This window comes from Protopterus annectens, chromosome 8.part0, assembly GCF_019279795.1.
Source record: "Protopterus annectens isolate FY-2018-M chromosome 8.part0, PAN1.0, whole genome shotgun sequence".
Classification (NCBI taxonomy): Eukaryota; Metazoa; Chordata; order Ceratodontiformes; family Protopteridae; genus Protopterus; species Protopterus annectens.
Genome location: NC_056741.1, coordinates 218427066 through 218451097, shown reverse-complemented (window position 1 = coordinate 218451097; position 24032 = coordinate 218427066). Strand labels below are relative to the sequence as shown.

The 24032-nt window shown below is 38.2% G+C and overlaps 1 protein-coding gene across 1 annotated transcript in view; it reads left to right on the top strand.

Moving 5' to 3' along the window:
- LOC122808706 (complement C1s subcomponent-like) overlaps positions 1 to 24032 on the top strand; it is a 453323-nt gene that overhangs the window by 331660 nt on the left and 97631 nt on the right. The window contains exons 9-10 of the mRNA XM_044079695.1: positions 10361 to 10498; positions 18437 to 18511. Of these exons, the coding sequence (XP_043935630.1) occupies positions 10361 to 10498; positions 18437 to 18511 (213 nt within the window). The remainder of the gene's footprint in view (positions 1 to 10360; positions 10499 to 18436; positions 18512 to 24032) is intronic.

Below are 24032 nucleotides of genomic sequence, written 5' to 3'. Positions count from 1 at the left end.
AGGAGACCTGGTGGTGGAATGAGGAAGTACAGGAGAGTATACAGAGAAAGAGATTGGCGAAGAAGAAGTGGGATTGTCAAAGAGATGAAGAAAGTAGACAAGAGTATAAGGAGATGAGGTGCATGGCAAAGAGAGAGGTGGCAAAAGCTAAGGATAAGGCGTATGAAGAGTTGTATGAAAGGTTGGACACTAAGGAGGGAGAAAAGGACCTGTACCGATTGGCTAGACAGAGGGACTGAGCTAGTAAAGATGTGCAGCTGGGAAGTGTGATAAAGGATAATGAGGGAAACATATTCACAGCCGAGGAGAGTGTGTGTTGAGTAGATGGAAAGGGTACTTTGAGGGGCTGATGAATGAAGAGAATGAGAGGGAGAGAAGGTTGGATGATGTGCGGATAGTGAATCATGAAGTGCAATGGATTAGCAAGGAGGAAGTAAGGATAGCTATGAAGAGGATGAAGAATGGAAACGCTGTTGATCCAGATGACATACCTGTGGAAGCATGGAGGTGTTTAGGTGAAATGACAGTGGAGTTGTTAACTAGATTGTTTAATGAAATCTTGGAAAGTGAGAGGATGTCTGAGGAATGGAGAAAAAGTGTTTTGGTACTATTTTTAAGAATAAGGGTGATGTGCAGAGCTTTAGTAACTACAGAGGGATTAAACTGATCAGTCACAGCATGAAGTTATGGGAAAGAGTAGTGGAAGCTAGGTTAAGAAAGGAGGTGATGATTAGTGATCAGCAGCATGGTTTCTTGCCAGAAAAGAGCACTACAGATGCAATGTTTGCTCTGAGAGTGTTGATGGAGAAGTACAGAGAAGGTCAGAAGGAGTTACATTGTATCTTTGTGGACTTAGAGAAAGCATATGTCAGGGTGCCTACAGAGAAGTTGTAGTATTATATAAGGAAGTCGGGAGTATCAGAGAAGTATGTAAGAGTGGTACAGGATATGTACGAGGGTAGTGTGACAGCAGTGAGGTCTGTGGTGGGAGTGACGGATGTGTTTAAGGTGGAGGTGGGATTACATCAAGGATCAGCTCTGAGCCCTTTCGTATTTGCAATGGTGATGGACAGGTTGACAGATGAGCTCAGAAAGGAGTCCCTGTGAACTATGATGTTTGCAGGTGACATTGTGATCTGTAGTGAGAGTAGGAAACAGGTGGAGGAGACCCTGGAGAGGTGGAGATATGCTCTAGAGAGAAGAGGAATGAAGGTCATCAGGACTAAGACAGAATATATGGGTGTGAATGAGAGGGAGGATAGAGGAATGTTAAGGATGCAGGGAGTAGAGGTGGCAAAGGTGGATGAGTTTAAATACTTAGGATCAACAGTTCAGAGTAATGGTGAGTGTGGAAGAGAGGTGAAGAAGAGAGTACAGGCAGGATGGAGTGAGTGGAGAAGAGTGTCAGGAGTGATTTGTGATAGAGGAGTACCGGTAAGAGTGAAAGGGAAGGTCTACAAGAGGGTAGTGAGACCAGCTATGTTATATGGGTTGGAGACAGTGGCATTGACAAAAAGACAGGGGTCAGAGCTGTGTGTGACAGAGTTAAAGATGTTACGAATTGCACTGGGTGTGACGATGGTAGGCAGGATTAGGAATAAGTATATTAGAGGGTCAGCCCAGGTTGGAAGGTTTGGAGACAAAGCCAGAGAGGCAAGATTACATTGGTTGGACATGTGCTGAGGAGGGATACAGAGTATATTGGGAAAAAGATGCTAAGGATGAAGCTGCCAGGTAAGAGGAAAAGAGGAAGGCCTAAGATAAGGTTTATGGATGTGGTGAGAGAGGACATGCAGGTGGTTGGTGTGACAGAGCAAGATGCAGAGGACAGGAAGAAACGGAAACAGATGATCCGCTGTGGCGACTCCTAATGGGAACAACCGGAAGAAGAAGAAGAATCAGTGTTCATGATCTTCTATGCAGATGCATGTATCATTTCCTCTAATAACTGAATCTCCAATTACAAGTATCACAGTTCTCACCAGATCTAAATAATCACCAACTTCTAACTATAGTAATATCTGCTTGGTCGTTTGTTACAAAGGAATGACCTTCATCAGTGTTAGTCTCATTAAACTCCACTGTATTCATTGCTTATTACATTTGCAAACAAACAATTCCCGGCTGGTTTTCTACTTACACAGCTTGAGCCATGTTGTCAACTTTGGTCTTTCTCTTCTTATTTTCCTACAGTAATGCTCTTCAATTCTTCCAAATTCAATTTTGATTTCTTCCTTTTCATATGCCCATTGCCTCTTTTTTCTATCTTCTCTGTTGGAATTTTTTTTTCTCTAGACTAAATGTTTTCTCATTGAACAATGTTGTTATTTCCTGTAACTTGTGTGTTATATAACAAATCTTTCCCCCTTTTTAGTATAAATTCTCTCTGCATTATAAACGTTAATGAATTTCTTTTTCTTCCTTGTTACATGTTGTGAACTTTTTCATTTCTTTTTTTTATTTTCTTCAACATTTTCTGAATCCTGAGATGGTCTGGTAACATAGTGGCAGTGTCTGCAGCACTACAGGAGAGGAGTTACATACATTCACCATAACAGATGCCCTAGTAGAGGAATATGCTGATCAGACAACCTCACAAGGGCAAGATGGACAGCTTCCTCCTGAGAGTTCCTCATGGTCTCCATTTGTGTTCTCAGTGCACACAGCATATGAAGTATGCACTGCTTCTAATCTGTGCATACCCACCATAGGAATCAACAAAGAACAGGGGGAGGACCAGCTCTGATATGGCTATAATTTTTTACATTAACCAGAAGATGTACCATCCAGAGTATGTTCAAAATGTTTAATTTGCTTTGTGTATTCTGGGATGACATGCAACAAATGCTCAGTGACATATATCGAGTAGAGGGACAGAGATCAGACAGTTCTGCTGAGGACACACATTGCAAATGTTGACTACATTGCTGTTTCCACTGACACACATTGTTGCTGCCCTGTAGTCTGCATTCTGTGTCAACTGGAGTACTAGAAGGAGGATAGATTTTCTCAAGTCACACTACTAAGACCACTGGACACCCAACCTCATTGTCATTTATGGACATACAACACTTCATAATATCATAGGATCATAAGAGCTTACTAGGCTATCGACCTGGAGGTCATTTCAAGCCTAGCCATTTCATCACAATGTAATATCAATGATACTCTAGTAAATACCCAGGACTGTATTTAATAATGACTGTCCATGTCCACGAGGGTTGTGGGCACTATACCCAGTAAGAATTTAGTGTGCCCCATCCACTCATCCAGGTTCCTTTTGAACAGTGTTATAGGGATGCTCTGCTTTACATGATTTTATGTCTAGTTATGGGTGTGGTCCATGTTATAGCAGACAGCACTCCTCTTCGGGTATAGGCCAGATGTGTGCCCAGGTAGCACACAGGCATATATATAATACATCTTTACCATTCAAAAAGAACTTGCAATTAACAGAGTGGTTGCCCTTCCTGCTTATACATTGCAGGCCCTTTGGAGCAAATGATGCCTTGATGGCTTTGTATGCACAATCAGTGGATCTGAGGATCTCGGGGTAATGGCAAATTTTATAAAATGTTTACAGGTTTATGGTTCTCTCTTTTCCAATCTTAGGGAACTAGATATGTTCCTCACATGTGAAAGCATAATGCTATGAAACACATTCAGGGTTTACTAATCTAACGTCTGTGAAATCCTTAACATGTTCCGGTACATGACTAAAAGGTTCCTGTAGCTATGATGGTTAAAGCAGCAAGTACTTTAGTATATACAGGAAAGGACATGCCACACATTCCTTTTTATTCTTTTTTGTGAATGACACATTTTGACAAGGTCCTGTACAGTCTCCTGGTCCACAAAGAAATGGTCTACAATCTGCTGGTCATTCAGGGGGTGATATGTCAGGTGTTGTCTGTATCCCTTCCACTGGGTTAAGTGCTGTTGATATGCACAATTGTGGGCAATAAATTTGAGGACTGCAATTAACACATGATGCTGAGCTACAGCTGTTGCTACTACAAATATTGTGCCATCATGACCAGTACAATTTATATGTAAAAACGCAGGTATGCATTGCAGGGAAGCTTGCCTCTCTTATATGAATCAGTCTGCCATTTTGGGTTTTACCACTTGTTTAAACTGTGTGGATAAATTGAATGGAGTTCCTCATTTCTTTATCATTTTGCATGCATTAATATGTACTGTATACTACCCTATTTAAAGCCTTATGTGATTCTTCTGTCCACTTCTCCGAATTAATACAACCTGTATATTGCACCAACCTGCATTAATCTGCACTGAACTGGAATAATGAAAACAAAGCATTAGACCTCGAGGCCAACTCAGCATTCAGGTAAAATAAATAAATACATACATACATACATACATACATACATACATACATAAGTAAAAATAAAAAATAAACATCTTTTCTCTGCAGGCATAGGGTATGTAGGGGCCATGTTATACCATTGCTCCCTTATTAACTAAGTTGTATGGTCTATATTTGCAGTGCAAGTCTATAATCAGCACTGACTGCCCTTATCCAAGCGCGACATAGGTGACACCCCCGGGATAAATTTATGGTCTCCCATCTAGTTGTCTAAGTTATGCTTAAATAGGGTTATCAAGGAGCTCTGTTTTACATGAATTGGGAGTTTGTTCCAGAAGAGTGGGAATCTCTGGGACACATATCTGTCTCTCCAGTATGTCCTGTAATGTCACAGACTTGATTAAGATCCCTAGAGCAAGCAAACCTTGCCCCATTTGACTGGCGGATGTGCAGCATTTCCATTAGGACAGGTTCAAGACTGCTCTGTAGGTCAGGTACAAGTCACCTCTGAGCAGTCTATAATATACAGATTACAGTGGCAGAGCCTTCAGTCTATCCATGTAGGGCATGTGTTAAAGGTCCTGAATTTTCTTAGTCAGAAACCTCTGAGGTCTCTCTAGCTGCTGCAGATGTCTTGTGAGGTACATACAGAAGGGAGAATTGTGGTCTGCCTATTAGTAGTCCAATGACAAATGAGTACAGGGGATTTATAATGTCCTTAGCTCTGGATGTGATGCCTTCAGTTATGAGATGTGCAGCATAGAAGGCCTTCCTTACCACTGTGTACACATGGTGATCAAAGTTAAGGTTGCTATCAACCTGTGTTCAAAATCTCAGCACAGGGTTTGAGCTAAGCGGGATACTGTTAATATTGTAATTTTCAGGGACTTCCCCTTTGCTGAAAGGAATGATGATACATATTTTTGCATTTAGTTTAAGTCCGTGGCTTTGGCCCCAGTCATTTATCTGTGTAAGCCCTTTTTTAATATGTCAGCATTGTTGGGGGAATCAATGATTGTACCCAGTTTGTGGTCATTGGTGAACTTGTTTTCATTTGGACATTCTGAGAAATAGATTCCAAATAGTAGAGGGCCCAGCAAATATCCTTGAATACACCACTGTTAACTGGTCTGCTGGAAGAGGTAGAATCCACAAATTTGGCTGTATGTGTTCTGTTGGTGAGTCAGTTGGCTATCCATCTAGTGATATATGGTTTAATTCCCAGCTGGTTGAGTTTCTCAATGATGCCTGAGTGGGGGATTGTGTCAAAAGCCTTGGCTAAGTTAAGATAGGCTGTATGTACTGTTTTGCCTTCATCCAGGGCTTTGGAGACATTCTTGAAGAAGTCCACCAGGTTTAATAAGAAATATCTAGCCTTAACAAAGGCAAACTGGGTCAGGTCAAGAGTTTGAAGGTCACCTGTGTCTTTGTTGATAAGGTCCATGATGATTTTCTCCATGGCCTTGCAAATGGGGCTGGTTAGGCTTATGGGTCTATAGCTCCCAGGGTCAGTTGATGGGTCCCCTTTTGCGCAAGAAAATTACTGTTGCTGTTTGCCACTCTGCTTGGACAAAGTCAGTACTTATACTATGGTTGAAGAGAATGCCACGTGGTTCCACTAGGTCCTGTTTTAGATAATTTAGTAGGCAGCCTGGGATGTTATCCAGTCCCATAGATGCTGTGTTTTTGACCATGGAGAGTGTGGTTATGACCTGCTCTTTGGAGACACTAGGTAGAGGACTGTTGACAGGTGTGCTTTGGAGCATTTATGGTGGGAACAGGGAGGTGAAGTTTGTGCCAAATCTGTCTACTAGCAGGATGGTGATGTCCTCAGGGTCAGTATGAATGGTACCATCCACTACTAGTTCAGCAAAAAGCTTGGCCTTCCGTTTTAGATTTCTGATATAGCTAAAGAATGCCTTGTGATTATCCTTAGCTAGGGATGCTAGTTTAACTTCATTATTGACTTTAGAGGACTTTACAAGATATCTAATTTGCTTGTTAAACATGTAGGGGGTGTCCATCCACTGCTGAGTCAGTTCCCTCTTGTTCTTAGACATCAGTTTCCTCCTCTTGTTGTATAACCTAGTTATGCTTGATGTCCACTAGGGTGACTTATTTTTTGTGAGGACCTTGTTTGATCCATTCAAGTACAGCCGAGTCTATACATTTGTATAGGTGTTTGCAGAGGGCATTTTGTGTACACTTCTGTATAAGAGCCATTATTGACAGTGGTAGCAGGGGGTTTGAAACTATGTATACCATCTCTTAGGAGGCTATAGATGGTTTTGGAGAAAATGTTCATCCTTTTTGCTCTTGAGGGGGGGTCAGGTATTATCATTACTTCGAATTATTCTGATTTATGATCAGACCTTACCAGGGAGGGCAATACACAGGGGGGCAGTGCAGAGACCCCTAAGTTGATAATAAGTCTAGGACATTTGAACCCCTTGTGGGGGTGAAGACTATCTGTTCCAGAGCATTTGTATTAACAAAGTCCAGGAACCTTAGGTGAGCATGTTTGTGCTCTTATATGACTCACAATTAATGGAAGGATAGTTGAAATCACCCATGACCAAGATGTTTGGCAGTATAGTGAGTGACTCAAGTAGGTCCAGGTAGGCAGAGTGGTTCTCGTGGTTCATGGTGGGGAACCTATATCTAACAATGATATGGTCGGGGGTTTTACCTACAGTCAGTTAGAATTGGAGTAGTTCTAAGGAATTGTACTGTTTGACCAGTCTTGAGGTGTATTGCTCTTTCTCAAATCCATTCCTTTCCAGTACTGGCTGTCACACATGAAACTGCAAGGATGTCTAACTGTAATGAGAGTTTTGTCTCCTCACAAATAGTGTGTGTGGAGAGCTGTCAATTCATCTTGGACTACAAAAGGATATTTTCAGCAAAGGCTTGCAATTTAGTTAGTTATTGGTTCCAGCTGTGTAAAACAGGCCATGAGACAAACATAAATAAGGGTTATTCCAGGAAAAAATAATCAGTCCTTTTTCAGAAGGTATATAAGATGACAGTGACTGACACTAATCCCATTATATGCAACTGGCATGGGAATACACCACTACTTCCTTACATCTAATATGACTTGCATAAAGCAGACCGGCAATGGATTATGGGAAAGAGGAAGCGTTGAAAAAAACAAGATCACATTGATATATTAAGCCCTACTGGCAGCCATTTGTGGAAAACATATGTATTAAAATTCTATAAAAAGCACTCAGAGTGATTTTGATGTGTTAAAATAGTTCAGGAAACAAAGCCAGAGTGAAAGAAACAGATTTTTTAGTTCTAAGGTGGAGCTTTCCTTTAATGTAGTATATCTTCAAGGCTTCCAGACATCTGTGTCAAACAGTGAACCACTTACATATCAGGCATCTTTGAAGATACTGTTTTGCATAACTCATATGAGGAATGTAAAAACTACCTGTGCCTGCTTTGCTGAAAATTAAATTTATAAACCAGATTAATGAAATGTTGCTTCCCAGGTAATACATACAACACTGATGATTAATTCCAAATCCCTTTAAATGCAAAGAACATTGTTCTTGAGACCAAAAACTGAAAAAACATATCATTCTAAAAGTGGTCACATAGGTTTATATGCATGTCTGCCTGCTTTATAAGCATATAATTGGCCCAGTTAAACCTCCATAGACTGACTGTTCCCAATATACTTCTCAACCCTTTATTTCAAGAAATCTGGACAAAGACATAACTTATGGGAAGACAGAGATCCACAATCAAGGATAGCTTTTAAGTATTTCTCCTATAAACACAGGAAGTTGCTAGAATCACAGCTTTTGCATTAGCATACATTTTCTGAAGGCTATGTAGTCTGAAACTCAAAAGTCTGTCATTATTTACCAACCTTTTTGGTTTGCCAGAAAAACATACATTTTACGAGTAGCAGAACAAAGATATGAGGCTAAAATCTGGACATTTTGTAGAAATCTGGAAAGTTGAGAGTTATGCTTATAAGGGGTAACAGCAGAGAAATGCTGTCAATTGGGTGCCAGATACCTGAGAGAGATGGGGTGTTTTTGTATGGGGGTGGGCTTCAAGACAAAGCTGAGAGGAAGAGTAGATGACACCAGGGAGAACTTTATAAATGTGACTCAGACTCACTTAAAAAATTTACTAATAGACAGCAGGTCTAAATTATCAATGTACTTTCTGCACAATAAAAACTAAGAAACATTAATGTCTGACATTTTTGAATAAAAGCAATCATCCATAACTTACTAGGGCAGGAAAAAGTCAAAGAGAGACATTGGGGGCATTTTGTGGTGTGTTTTTGAATGCGTGCCTCTGTGTGAGAGAATGAATGGGGGTGGAGGAACCTGTACCAATGTGATGCATGGGCCGACAGATTTAACTGCTGCTGGAAAGTATAGATTAACACTAGCTGTAGTTAAGGACACATGGAGATTTGCCAGTTATGAGGTATTTCCTCAGTGTGATTAACATGTCACTAAATTGTAAATCTCGGCATAGTGTAAACAGACCCTTTTCACTTTGGCTATTAATGTCTGTGCTGAGGGTTCTTTCTATATCCCCAATAAGGTCTTCCTTTAAACATAACCTAGATGATTGGAAGGGTATCTACAAATTTAATCTGGGATTGACTGTTATGGTCCTCCTAGAGGAAGATAGTGGAGCCTGATGGAGGATACTGGCCAGGTGAGAATGGTTGTAAGACTCAGTGGCCTTAGAATATTTATGACTCTATAAACCTATGAATCAATAGTGTACCCATATCAGTTCTACTCTAATATGTCCATAATCATTGGTAACTACTAACATTTGTATAAATATGTGCATATATGAGCAACAAGGAGCAAGAAGGCAATTACAACAAACTGTACATTCTTTTCATTATAATTATGTTTTTCAAAGTTGTTTTTCTCAAAAAAAGAAATCCGCTATGGTATCCTTTGTTGATAATTTCTTTTTTGGACAGCCCCCTGGAATACATGCAGTAAAGTCTTTCTACTAGTTTTAAGCCTGTTTAATTAGTACAGTTCATTACTTAGTAAGAAGCACAATTATGCCTGAATGTTGAAGGACCATTTCAGTTGTTAGAACTAGTATCTTTTGTTTACTGGTAGAATATTTCATCCTTTTCTTAAACGACCAGAAGGAAGGCTCTTAAATGAGTTAACAACTAGAGGATAGCTGGATCGAGAAAGTTTACACCTTCTAGAGAAATATATCCATTTTAAACAGAGGATGATGTTTTGCTTGACAAAACAATCACTGGAAAATATACGTTTACAGTATCCTTTTACTGCATGACTTAGGGATGGAAAATTAACAAGCGTTATGAAATAGTTCTGCTTATCCCATTAGTACCTCCTTGTATCTCATCTGAATTTCAAAAATTACTATCCATCTTGAGCTGTAGATCATCTTCACATCAAACAGCATTAGCTATAAAAAGTATCTGGCACAAAGTGGAATCTACTCCCAAAAGACACCTGGAAGTCTATCTAGATGTTGTCTGGCTGGATGATGAGGTGGAAACATCTTTGCTTGTGTCTGTGTGTGTATGTTTATTTGCCTGTCTGTTTTTGTAAGTGTGCATGTATTTGTGTGGTCAGTGGAAGAGGAAGAAAGAAGGAAATATAAATGTCACATGGAAAGAAAAAACGTTGTTGCATCTTTTCAATCAAGTCCATTTTTCTACACAGGTTTCATGTCTTAATGTGTTTTATCCTATTTTGAATGGTACTATCTGAAATGTAAATGATAAAACTTGATTTTTTTGTAAAATATAAAACAATTTTAATAAAGTAAAACAAATCTGAAGTGGAATCAGACCTACTTGGGACAACTGATCCCAGAACCCTGCTCTCTTCAGGTCTGGTCCTTCAGATCTAAAATTGAAGAACTGTCTGCTTTTCTTGATATTGATGCTGCATTTTCTAGATGATAATAAGGATCTGTTGTTTGCTGCATCATGTATTGAACTGGCACATCTTGGAAAGAAAGAACCCATATGTTTGTTTGTTTCAGCTGTTGACTGTACCCATCCGGAAATGATAGAAAATGGGATCCCATTCTACTTGACTGAATCAGACGTAACCACATACGAAGCCAGATTTCAGTACCTATGTGAAGAGCCATACTACCAAATGCAGGAAAAAGGAAGTGGTAGGTTACAAAAACAAGTTTTAGTGAATTATTCGTAATGGAAACTAGTTTTTTTTTCCAACTTATTACGTATGTTATTTCAAGAACTGCTATGATAGTATGCAGGTAATTTCCTTTGTCAAACATTAACACTGATGCATAGGGAACAATTTTTTTAACTACAGTTTTACAAATAATGCCTTAATAAATAAGTTTATTATTGCATATTACCACTAGCTTTATTACTGCATGTCAAATAGGTATGACATTCAAGTGAGTCCTGAATAAACTGTTCTAAAATTTATAACAACATCACTTCAAACATGCACTATAATATACATTTTTTTCTTGTGTTGTAAAGAGAGTAGAATTACAACTGAGCATAGCATAAACCTTAATGTGTAAATGAGAATGCACAGGGTGATTGCTGACCTCATGGGGCATTAGAACAGTAGCAATGTAGTAAACACAAGGAGTCTTTTAGACATTTGTTTTGCACTCTATTTACATCCTCTAGAGTTGGACTGAAGGGTGAATTATTCTGAAGATAAAAAGACATTTAATTATTCTTGTTTTGAATTTTCATCACTTTTATGCACCAATTACTTAAGATGCAAGTGTCGTTAATACCAGCAGTTACATTTATAGTTAAACAGTTGTAATTGTTTATGGTATGGTTATAGCTATTTACATACCAGAATGTCACTGAAGGAACTAAATGCAGAAACAAAAATATTTTTCTTTAATATTCTAAGCATGGTTTTGTGTTTCCTTATTTGATGTAAAATCCTATTGTTCACAAACAACTGCTTTTCTTTCTGCTATTCTTTCATTGTCTGTTTGTAAATCCAGATCATACGCTTTATCTGCTTGTCAAAAACACATGGGTCAGATTCAATAAGGCCTACACTAAGTGTACATGATATGTATTCAATAAAATTGTTATCACATTTTTTGTGCTTTCTTGTCTCTACACTTTGTGGTAACCTTTATGAATCCCTGTCACTATTTAAACCTGCATGAATATCAGTAGGAAAACTAAAATTAGGATGAAGAAGGTGTGCATTATGTCTGTGTTGTCTGTTCTTCAGAAGAATGGGATTTGTTTTATCTTTTGGAGAAGAATATAAAGCTTTTATGGTGGAGATGAATTATATAAAAAATGGTTTGCTGCTTTTGTAGCCTTAAGTAAGGGCAATTTGTCATACTCCTCCAAAATGTTCAGAATTCTTTTGGTAGAGACACTTCTTATTGTGATTTTTTTTTCTTGCTTTTACACTGTTCAGATTTTACTTTCTTTCTTATTTTTTTCTGAATTTACCTGTAGTCTGGGATGCAATAACATGATATGAGGAAGTACAACTCCATCATTCACAACAATAGGCACATTTTTAAAACTTTTAAACACTTTTATTAAATTGGCACTTAAAATACAGGCACACATACATTAATAGAAAAGAAAGCAAACCATATTAACATTTTTTATATTAATGCACTATATGAACCATATATGTTTTCCTTCATTTTAAAAGTTATTATTCACTCTGAAATTACATAAATTGCTCAGTTCCTGCTATTCTGCATGTACTGTTCCCACAAATTCCACTTATTCCCATATAATTTACTCCTTCCCTTTTCTAAAGATCCCACCACTAGCTCTTTATCTATTTTATAATATTAATCACTTCAATTGCCTTTGGTTTAAATTTTGATTTCTATTTTGCACTAATTGTTTTTTGGCAGCTAATAATACTAAACTCTTAGTAAGGCCATGCTAAGTATAAAAAAATTCAGATCCTATATCCCTGCTTAAAAGAATCTTTTCCTTAGTTACAACCATTTGCATCAGCAATGTTTCTGACATCATACTCTGTAGAGAAGTTTAAAACTCTGACAAATCATTACACTCCTAAAACATGTGTTCCTAGGGTTACCACTTTCTTTTCCATTACACCGCAAGCATTTGTTCTTTACTGGAGGGAAAATTCTTTGACGTTGGTCCAGGTTTTCAGACATATATACAGGCTTGTTGTTGTACTAGTGTATCTCTTAGTCACCTGCTTTTCTACCAAGTTTGCATGGTTGCTAATTAGTTTCATCCTTGCTTTCAGATTTGCTTTGCTTTGTATTATAATAATTATAAGTGGAACTGTGATTTTGTTCTTCCTACTAGTATATTTTAACAGCTGTGTCATGATAATGCAGACTGGACTGACAATGGGTGTGTCACTCAATCACAGGTGTCATTGCTTGCTTTGATGCATGTGCAGATCACCTCATTCAGTGCCATGTCGCTATCTGTTCATTGTGAAATTAATGCATGGTGCCCTTAGCCTGCCAGCAGGTACTGTTACATTGGCCATTTCATTGCCCACATCTGTGCTATTTAGACTTTGCATTCAAATGTCAGACTGTAAAGTAGTGTTTCATGGTGGCTGACATATGTCAGGGTGCATGCAGTATTATCACATGGTTAAGGTGTCGCATGTGTACATTTGGTATTCTAAGGCAGGGTATACATGTCCTGGTCCCACCCAGAGCTATCCTTCTCAACATACGTGATTTATTAAGAGAACACCATTGTTAAACAATTATGCTAATATGGGCAATCAAGTAGATTATGATAAATATATTGGTGAGAAGAATAAACAATTAAAGAGCAAATGTTTGGAAAAGAGATTAGATAAATGCTTTTATCATACCTCTCAACCTGGAAACATCAAAATTCTGAACAAAGGCCCACGAAAAGTAGGTAAAAATCTGTATGCGGATTAACATAACATTTGCGTACATAATTATGCAACCCCACCCACTCTGATGGAATTGTGGGATACCAACTTTCAAATGCAAACTGAACAGACAACTAACATTTGGCCCCAGAGTCCCCCTGCAGCCATTCCAATGTCCATTACTTGGCTATTTTGCCCTATTTACCATAAACACTGTAATGTGCATACTGCTTTACTTCTACAATGATTATTTGGATTTCATTTAAAACTTTTATTTTACATTTTATAGCAGAAACACTAATAGACATATGCTAAACAAAGCAATACAGTCTCAAAATGAAAATAGACTTAGCATTAAACCTTCTCTGCCCTTGAAACTCACATTCATTGAAACAGCATTAAAACCCACATTCAAAGAAAATGCATCTGGCCAGTGGTGGATAAAGATTACCTATGGGCTGTTTTCAAATCATAGACCCCTTGCACATGAAACATACATGTGTTCTTGGATACACCTTCCTGACTGTATTAAATTATGTTCCTTGTGTAATATAGCACACTTGTTAGAGCGCATTTTTAATTTATTGTTTTGAACATTTTTCCAGTAAGCAATGAAACAAAATGCATGAACCAATAATGACAAAACTGCCCAATTCAGAACATTTCCATCATAAAAGTCTACTCAAATATTTACAATCCATCAGTATCAGTAAATATGCAGAATCTCTGCAGAAGTAAAAGTCATCTAAATAATTCCACATTAAAGAGATTTGTAACTAATGAAGAGGCTGCTGCTAGCAAATAACCTCATATTTCATTGTTTCATCTACAAGTAAAGTGCCTGTTGCCCTTGAAGAATAAATTCCCTATGTTATATTAAAAAATGATGAGCTAGTAATATTTCAATAGGGAATGGATGGCAAACTGATAACAGGTTCATAGTTACTAGGTATCTCCGCCAAAGGAGGACATTGGCATGACTGCAGCATCCACCCCCTTTAAAAGTACAACACAGTACAGTATCACCAATCCATCTACATAATGTTGGAGTAAAACCCATTGCCGTCTGCAGCAAAAGCAAGTATACTACTTGTTGTGCTACTAACAATGCTAGTTGACTTTGCATAAGCAGCACTAAACTTCTCTTTCCCTGAAGAACAGTGCAGCACAAGAAATCAGGAAAAAAACAAAATTTATTGTGGGGCAATGGCCCAAAACTGGGGATGCATTTTAAACATTGCTTGTATAATCTTAGAAAGTTGTTAGAAAAAAATGTGTTACCATGTGTTTCCTAAAAGATAGGAAGACTGAAACTTAAATGGCTATCATTATTTAGGGAATTCGGTTCTCACTGATTTTCCAGAAAACCACAAATTGTATTTAACATTTGTTTACTAGGAAAGTCTGACTTGGAACAAAGCCAATTTTCAGCAGAGGCCTGGGGAAACACATTCCAGATGCATAGCTTTGTATTGTGGGAAGAAACTGGAGCACCTAAAGGAAACCCACACAAATAGAGGGAGGACATGCAGACTCCATACAGAAGGTACTTCAGCCAAGAATTGGACCCGAGAACCTCTTGCTGTGAGGTGACATCACTACAACTGCACCATCCAAATTTTAAGAGGAGCAGACCAAAAGTATGGGACAAACATTCTAGACAGTCTATGAAAATTTGTACAGTTGAGAGCTATAATTCTTTCAATCTGAAGTGGTGGTATAGGTAGAGAACTCAGGCTCTTGTACCTAAGGTACAGGGCATTTTACATACACACATGCCTCTGTACGTGGTGACATCAGCAGAAACAAATAATCCAAAAAAAGCCAGGAAATTCAAATAATCCAAAAATAAATTTGAAAAAAGCTGGGAAAGTTGGGAATAAAGGGGGCCACTTGGGAATTTGTGGCACCCCATTATTTGGACCTCAAAACTGGTAAATGCCAAGGATTTCAGTACGGTTGAGAGGTATGGTTTTTATCATAAGAAAATTTAGCAGCACTTTAGATATGTTGATGAGATGGTTAAATCTATGACAAAACAGTGCAGATCCCATAAATTTGGAACTATATTACTCAGATTCTGGATGTGTATGCTAGTCTTCAGTGTTCATTTAGTGGAATTATGTCAGTACCTTGTAAGTGTATTGAAAACTGTGTTGTGAAGTATGGGAAAATATTTGAGAATTTGATGATTGGGCTGAGGGAGACCCTGCGTTGTCTGCATTTGAAAGGAAGAAATTAAAAAGATTCAACTAATAATTATTGGCATAAGGGGGTTGAGAGCTGGTATGATGGTTAAGGTATTTGCATTACAGACCAGAGATACTAGGTTTGATCATCACCAAAGAAAATTGGTTAAACTTAAAATAGTACTTACCTATGAACCCACAATATAAAATTGCTGAACCATTGGCTAATAGCAAACTTTCTCAATTTACTGCTACAGAATTCTTTCTATGTTTGTTACAGAATCTACATATTTGACTATTCAGGTTTGGGAAGTTTCCAAGTTCATGACAAAAGCCTATACATAATACACACACACACACACACACACACACACACACACACACACACACACACACACACACACACACACACACACACACACACACACCCATATGTATGTGTAGTTGCAGAAAGACAAAAGCTAGGCATTCCCTGGCTAAGTCAGAGGTCTACAAATCATTCATTTTTCCCAGGAATCCATCTTGGCTCTCTTTTCTCTGCAGAGCATTAGGTAGTAGGGAGTAGGCCAGATTGCTAGCCCTGCTGATTGGACTATGATCTCTCTATAGGAGATGCTGTACACCTCAGCAGCTTTTCTGAGTTCTGGTATTGTTTCCTGAGAGGAAGCGTAACCCACATGCTGTGTTCCCCTTGGCTTATGAGTATAAATGTACTCAGAGCAAACTTTGGCAGGCTTAGACTCCATTGGGTGTAACACCTACTGCTCCCACTTGGTATCACCCATGTCATGAGCCTTAACCACCTTTCTCACAGAATGGGCATGCTGACAAAAGCCATTCATTCCCATCCTCCCCAGTTAGCTCCTACTGGCATCTAAGCCATTAATTGAGTTTGGGTCACCTACATCATAGTCAGGGTTTTATCCCCTTGTGACACACAGCTGGCTTAAAAGACAATACATATTTGATGTTTAAGAATGGTAAAAGCAGCGATGATTTAGCACATTATTGTTTGATTTTTGCTTTGAGCACAGATTATTGAATAATAGCCATGGCAGTAACTAATAGAACAGTTAAAATACTCAAACTAGTAATACTTCCAGCAGAGTATATTCTTTGTATGTGGGTGAGTAAAGAATCATGGCTGAGGCAAGTAAATATCTTCAGGCTGATTATGACACCAGAAAGTAAAAAGGAAGTAGGGAGATTGGCTCCAAATTTGATGTGATCAAAGCTACTGATTTGGTGAACAGTTTCTGAGATGGCAATATTATGACATTAATGATAATAATCTTATATAAGGCTTCAACAGCACAGATAACAATTAATTGTGGGCTTTCTCTTAGTTTGTATATTCAAACTGGTGAGAGGCAAGATTACCCCTTATTGGCTGCATTATTTGTTATAGCTTTTAGTTTTACTTTGACCAATGTGCTTTTTTAAAAATTCAAATAAGACATTTTAGAAATAGTGTTATTGCACGTCCAAATAATTGGATTTTATGTGCACCTAATTAACATGTTTAGGTTAATAAGAATTCAGACAACTTTTATGCAAGTTCAGGGGATACTGGGATTACGGATAAATGTGCTCATGTCAGGGCTGCACCTCACCACACAGCCTGCTAATTAAATTTACCTACTTTGAGATTGCACAGTTCTGGGAAAACGGAATATTCCCCAAGCCAACATTATGACACTCTTGTACAAATACAAAATCAAAACCCCAAGCAGTCCTAAAGAAGCAATTCCTTTTTTGTTTGCTTGGTCCTAATTAATAAATAAAAAAAAACATTTTTGTTCACTTGATCTGAGATTTGAAATAATGTCGTTGATATTTTTTGTCACCTATTTTAAGTCACCTTTATTCAGTTCAGACCTTTTTTTCTTTCTCCCTTTAAAATACGTATGGATGCTTTCATATTACTTTACCTTACTTTATACTGTCAGCTACAACTGAATTGTCACTATTTGACTTCCAGCTGTCACACTGCTCTGTCCTTTTGGTTCTCTGACCATTTTCCAGCCATATGACCTACACTGGGAGTGCTTCCCTTCATGAAATGCTATACACATGTGGATGCCAGCACCTCCTTATGCAGATTCCAAAGGGAGTAGAAACAACATACGCCAAGATTGGGCCAGGGCTAAACAAGAACCTGTCTCATTGTAGCTTGTAGAGGACTTTCTCCTTTATGTTCTTTCTTTCACTGATATGCAGGGTTGACAACATCAAGTGGACCTGCAATGGCATCAAAAGGGTAATCAGAAGGGTATGCCCACCTTATGCATCTTAGCTCTTGTTTTGGCCCTGGTATCATTTATGGAGCTCACAAATCACCCATGCCCCCTGCATGCCACCATATTCTTTTTCTTGAAATGGGAAAGCAGGCCAGTGCCTTATCTTCTTCTTTCAGCTTTTCCCGGTTAGGGGTCACCACAGTGGATCATCTGTCTGCTCATGACTGGCAGTGGAGTTTTACAGTGTTGAGTTGCCAACCCAGCACCCAACCTTCCACAGAAGGCACACACATGCACACACTCACACCTAGGGCCAATTTAGAGTGTCCACTCCACCTACTGCATGTCTTTGGGATGTGGGAGGAAACCGGAGCACCCGGAGGAAACCCACACGACCACAGGGAGGACATGCAGACTCCGCACAGAAGGCACCCCAGCTGAGAATCAAACCGGAGAACCTCTTGCTGTGAGGCAGCAACACTAACCGCTGCACCACTGTGGCCACCCAGGCCACTGTCTTATAATTCCTCTTTTACCTAGCCAGCTCCAACAGGTACCTGAGTTGCCAGTTGAAGATGGATTTTCTGGGTCATAGCTAGGACATTATCTCTCTATGTTTTTGAAATATAAGTTGTTAATTAGCATGATAAGCATTTTAAATGTAATTAACTAGAATTAGAACCAATCATTTTAAATCATGTACCAACAATTCATTTTCATAACTGTACCTTGTTTCATCTTACAAAATGCAGCTGAGTCTATTGGTAACATGCATAGTTAACTCCGTTTTACTCTCTTTAGGCATTTATCAGTGTGATGCACAAGGGTCGTGGAGAAATCCAGATCTTGGGACTGCCATTCCAACTTGCATTCCAGGTAAGGTATCTCTTCTCCCAATGTAGTCTTATTATCCCTTACAATAATGGAACTTTAAGAGATATTTTTCTTGTTGTTACTTCAAAATGTGAACGGGTTCAGCTGCATATCTCAGTCTGATGGAAATCTTTCTTAGCTTAGATGACAGAACAAAAGTCATAAAGTACAGAGACTGCATAGTTTTACAGTACTCACCCTTTGTGTAAATATTTTAAATATATTCATTAGGTCATCACACTTGAAACAATGACAAAGGTACAGATATCTTAAAAAAGAAATAGTATTATCACACCCGTGGTGTAACCAGAACCAGAACTAGTTTTTGTTTTCTGTAGAGAAACTTGGAATACTTTAATGTGTGGCAACTTGTCTGTGTGGAGAAATAGAGAAATATATTATCTCCTGAGTGGCTGGCTGGGGATGGCTGGTTAAAAGTAACTGTCACTGATCCCTTGTTATTTGTTCAGGTGTAAGCAGTCACTATTTGACGCAATAGGACTAGTGTGGATTTTTGAGAAGTAAGATGGACTATGTAACTGTACACATTGGCTGATATGCACAGGCAGAATAAGTACAATTGCTGGGGCTGTGATGGAGGAAAACAACTACTTGCTTGCTGCTGTTTACTTATTATTCTGACTTTGTAGGACTAGTGTGATTGGTGTGAAACAATATAGAATATTTAAATATGTGGCAACTGTTTGTAAAAGGTGAAATGCATTACATGGCCATCCAATTTTTTTATCACAGTCCAACATCTGAATTTATATATAGACATGGCTATAACTGCTTGGTGGGGGTTGTCTGGATGAAGACTTGCTAAGCTTAAACACTCATCTCAAAATATATAAATAAATCAGTGGGGGGAGGGGTGAAACTGGTGGCCTCCAATCACCATGGCTGTATAAGTTGATTTTGACATAGGCTAGTAGCCTCTGCCCTGCATCCCACCAAGTCTAAAACCAGCCCTGTTTAGTGCTATACACAGGGGGGGGGGGCACTGTAGCATGTGTAGGGAGCTGGGGCTGATGTCAGTATGTCTTTATCTTTCCTCAAAAACACAGAGGTCACTATCCAGACCTGGGCTGAGGACAGTGTGGTCATTATTTCTTAAACTTTCCTCCCAGACTTTACAGGGGTGCACAGGGGGGTCACTAAGGTTGTACAGAAGCAGCATACTGACAATTAATAACTTGGAAACATTACTGCAATTATTACTAATTTTTTTTCTCGAAGTGAAATATCGTATGCATTTACAGGTGTCTATATTTTGGGGGAGGGTGAAGAAGCATTATGTTCCTTTATGTGTGACAACAAATGTGTTTTTTTTTTCAGTTTTGTTGAAGTCTGACATCAGACAGTCACACAGATGGTAGCTGTCTTTTCCGGGTAGGAGTGAGGAGACACACTGCGTATACATATGACAGTAGAAATTAAATTATATGACTGTTGTAGTTGGTCATATAGTTTTCTTCCCAGTTTAACATTTAAAATGTATATTTGGGTATATATTTATTAATAAAATGAGTAGAAAAGTTGGATTGTATGCATGGGCTACTGTTGTTAGAAAGAGTGTTTTAGCTGTATGTTTCCTTTAAGAAATGAATGAATGTGACATGTGACTTCACCACTTCTTATTTAAATGGGAGTGTAATTTACTGAATTTTATGCATCTGATGAAGCAGTATTGTTTCTGTGAAAGCTCTTATGCCTTTATTTGTTTTGTTAATAAAAGTCCATTGGTTTTATAAAAGCCTGGTTTTGCTTTGCTTTTCATCTGTTTTTTGCTGGATTTTTATTGTGGTTGGTGAAGCATTCATTCAGCACACTTTGGTATTTCTGGATTTTGCATATATTTAAAATATTTTGGTTGCACCTATTTATAAGGAGTAATATCCTAACAGGTGAATATATTAGTTATACTGAAGATGTGTTATATAGTGCTGCTGGGGGAAGTATGGAGTTACAGTTTACTCAGGCATATAAAGGCAGTGGCATTGGTTATTTTGTCTAAGATGATTATTAAGGGACTTTCTTAATATTTGCAAGTTTGGAGAAGTCCTTCATTTTGGGGAAGTATATTCCAGTAGACTGGGTGGACTGGCTGATATTCTTTCAGTACTTTTCCGGGCATAAAGGAGCCCGGCAAGGAGCTTGTCATCTGAGCTCCTCAGTGAATAAATAGCTTTTCTGAAGTGAAAGAGATTTTTAGGGATGGCAGTAGTGATTGTTGATGCATTTACAGGTGAAAGTGTTCACCAGGAAAGTGGCATTTACCTGTACTGGTAGCCAGTTGGGTTTGATAAAGATAACACAGTGGTGCTCATCATAGGGGTTAAGGAGTACAAATCCAAATCATCATGAGAGTCAATGAGTATAAACTTAAGTTATTAATAATTACAAATGACATGTACATCTTACAAAACTCAGAGGTAAGCAACTTCAAATGGTGGCAGCAATTTGATCTTGCATGACTCACTGTTAAGTAGAGTGAAGAGACCTTTATAATTTGAAGAAAAAAAAGGATTGCACTATCATGTCTGGGGGTCTGAAAGTTTCTAACATTAAACAACTTTCACATTACCATTTTAGAAGACAATATCAGTTTATACACATTATTATTTATGTAGGATTTAATGGACTGAATGCTATGCCACTTTCTTACATGAAGGAAAGAACTGAGAATATTGTTCAAATATGTTCAGAACTTGGAGCAAATGTTATCAGTGGCATTTTGCTGCCACCTATTTTGAGTGGCTACCAGTTTATAAAAGCTAGATATTTAAACTTTGCCACATATCACTTAGTTTACAGAGGATCATACAGTTTCTTCTTCATTGGGAGGATAGACATTTTGACTGCCATATTTACCCCGGATCAAATGGATGAGAGTTATGACTTCTGCGATGGTGCAGCAGTAGCATTGTTGCCTCACAGCAAGAGGTTCTCCCATTCGACTCTCGGCTTGGGTTGGGAGTGCCTTCTGTATGGAGTCTGCATGTCCTCCACGCAGTTGAGTGGGCATTCGAAAGACATGCGTTGAATGGGCATGCCTTTGTTGAAGGTTGGGCGTCGGGCTGGCAACTCGACACCATAAAAAAAAAAAACAACTGCCAATCATTAGCAGACTGTAGTTCCGATGTGGTGACCCCTAACAGGGAAAAGCCAAATGACAAACAACAACATCAAATGGATGAGAGTTATTGATGAGAGTAATATTTTGCAGATAAACTGATGCTGGTAGTCAAGAATTTTTATTGAATAAGTGCGCTAACTGACTCAACAAGTTATATCAACTAGATCTGATAAAACGTAAATGTAGATAACACCAGTGCTAGAAGACTGATTAAAGGAGGGATGAACTAAAATCCCTTGCATTCATGAATCAATGCAAAATCACAGTAATTACTGAAGTCTGGAATGCTTCAGATGTAAGCATTTATAACATTACTGTATTTCAATGCTTACATGAACAGACACACATTAGGGATATTATAATGGTAGTTCACAAAACTATTTTGGGTTCAGTTGTTATTACTGAACAGGAGCATGAAATAGTAATGACTGATATTTAAACAAGCTGTAGCATGTCCATCATAGGGCTTATAGGGCATTATCGACACCCTGGCATGAACACTGATGTTTGTTATAACTGGTTCAAAACAATGCTGGACCTTTTAAATAACAGACCAGCTGTAGCAGTAGGGAACATTGGCTATCTATTGAGAGTTATACTATACATTACTATAACGAATTTGAGGCTAAATTCCTAAATACAGTTAGTAGCATGAACTATTCTAAATTAACTACCTTCCCAACGAGGTAAAAAAGTTTTAACTAATGCCCCTGAAATTGGTCACTGCAACCCTTGAGAAATTCTAACAATTCAGGCATGCAGTTTACAATACTAGGCCTTCCTGTATCACACTCAGAACTGCATGTATTTGATTATACACACACTTGAAAAAAATTGACAATAGCAGAAGTTATGGAAAACAGAACATAGACTGGTTTTCTGTTTGTCAAGACTCCCATCTTAGTGGATATATTTAGTTAAAAATGTCTTGGTAACCTCCTTGTAGAAAAACTTTGTTAAAAAGCATACGAGAAAAGCTAGATTATCTCCAGGAGGATGGAGTGAAATTCCCCAAACGTAAGTTGCCCGAAGCTTGATACACCAAGGAACATGACACCGATCACTAATTTGCACAAGAAATCACTGCTAACCATTTAAAATCTTGAGGCCTGATCCCAAAATGTGGAGACCAAATGTCCAAAAATCTAAATTTACAATACTAAGTCTGAGACTGGCATTTCTCAGAATATTCCTTTTCTCTGAGAAGGTACGGTGATCTTGGAGTTGATATATAGTAGTTTAGGAGGGTGGATGGCGGGGAGGGGGGGTTGCTCCCTACATTGGTGGATGCAGGTGGATTTGAGCTTTGCAAAAAAACAAATTTAAAGGAGAAGATATATGTTTGATATTTAGTCTTACACTGGATTTTCAGTCTTTTTATGATATCTCAGGATTCAGCAAAGCAAGACCTGAAATTTTAATAGGGAAATGATATCACATTCTGTGTGATTTCAAGGTATTTACTGGCAGTGATTCTCTTATTTTGGAAGAGTTCTCCATCCATTAATTTATTTGGTGCAACTTTCTCAGGGGCAGTGACCCCATTTCTCACTGCACAATTCATAAAGAAGTGCCCTTCCTTCTCACATTTAGTACAGTTGGAAACAGAGCTCCTGCTAGTGGTCTAGTCACCATATACAATTTTTTGAAGGACAAACATTAGTCAAGAGACCTTCATCCCTGCATAAGAAAGACATTTTCTTTTGGCCCATATAGACAATTTTACATCTACACTGATGAATAAAACAAAAACAGTATTTAGAATATGCACAACAGAGTTCCCTTCAAGCTTCAGGTTAAGCAGAGCTTCCTAGCACTCTGCCAATATGCTCATAAAATCAAAAGAATGCTACATCACATTAAACTTCCAGCATATCTTTAATATGAGCTGAAGTTTACATCTCATCCCCTACGCTAATAAAGACTTTCTTTCTCACAATATTCAGGCAATGATAATAGAAAATGTATTCATAAAAGGACCAAAAGGGTTATGAAGCAATATATATCAAAATAAATATAATGAGGATCATCATCATAATGAATGAGTGTGCATGTATCCTTAGTGGGAATATTGATGAGCTGTAAGATGCAATCTCATAAAAATTAGCTATATGGTAGTTTTCTCTGTCCAAAATATTACAGCCATAATTTCCCTGAATTCTTCCATTGGATCCCAACATATGTTGGTATCCTGAACAGAAAGCTACTGCATAAGACCATGGAAGAAGGCATTAATAGAAGGAACTAACGAACATCAAAAGCCAAAGAACTTCAGAAAACAGCTGTCACAGTTAAAGCTTGCAATGATATGCAGTTGGCACAGAGTGCACTGGAGTTTATGGTACAGGTTTGATTTTCTTGGTCTTCATTTGCCTACTGTGTAAC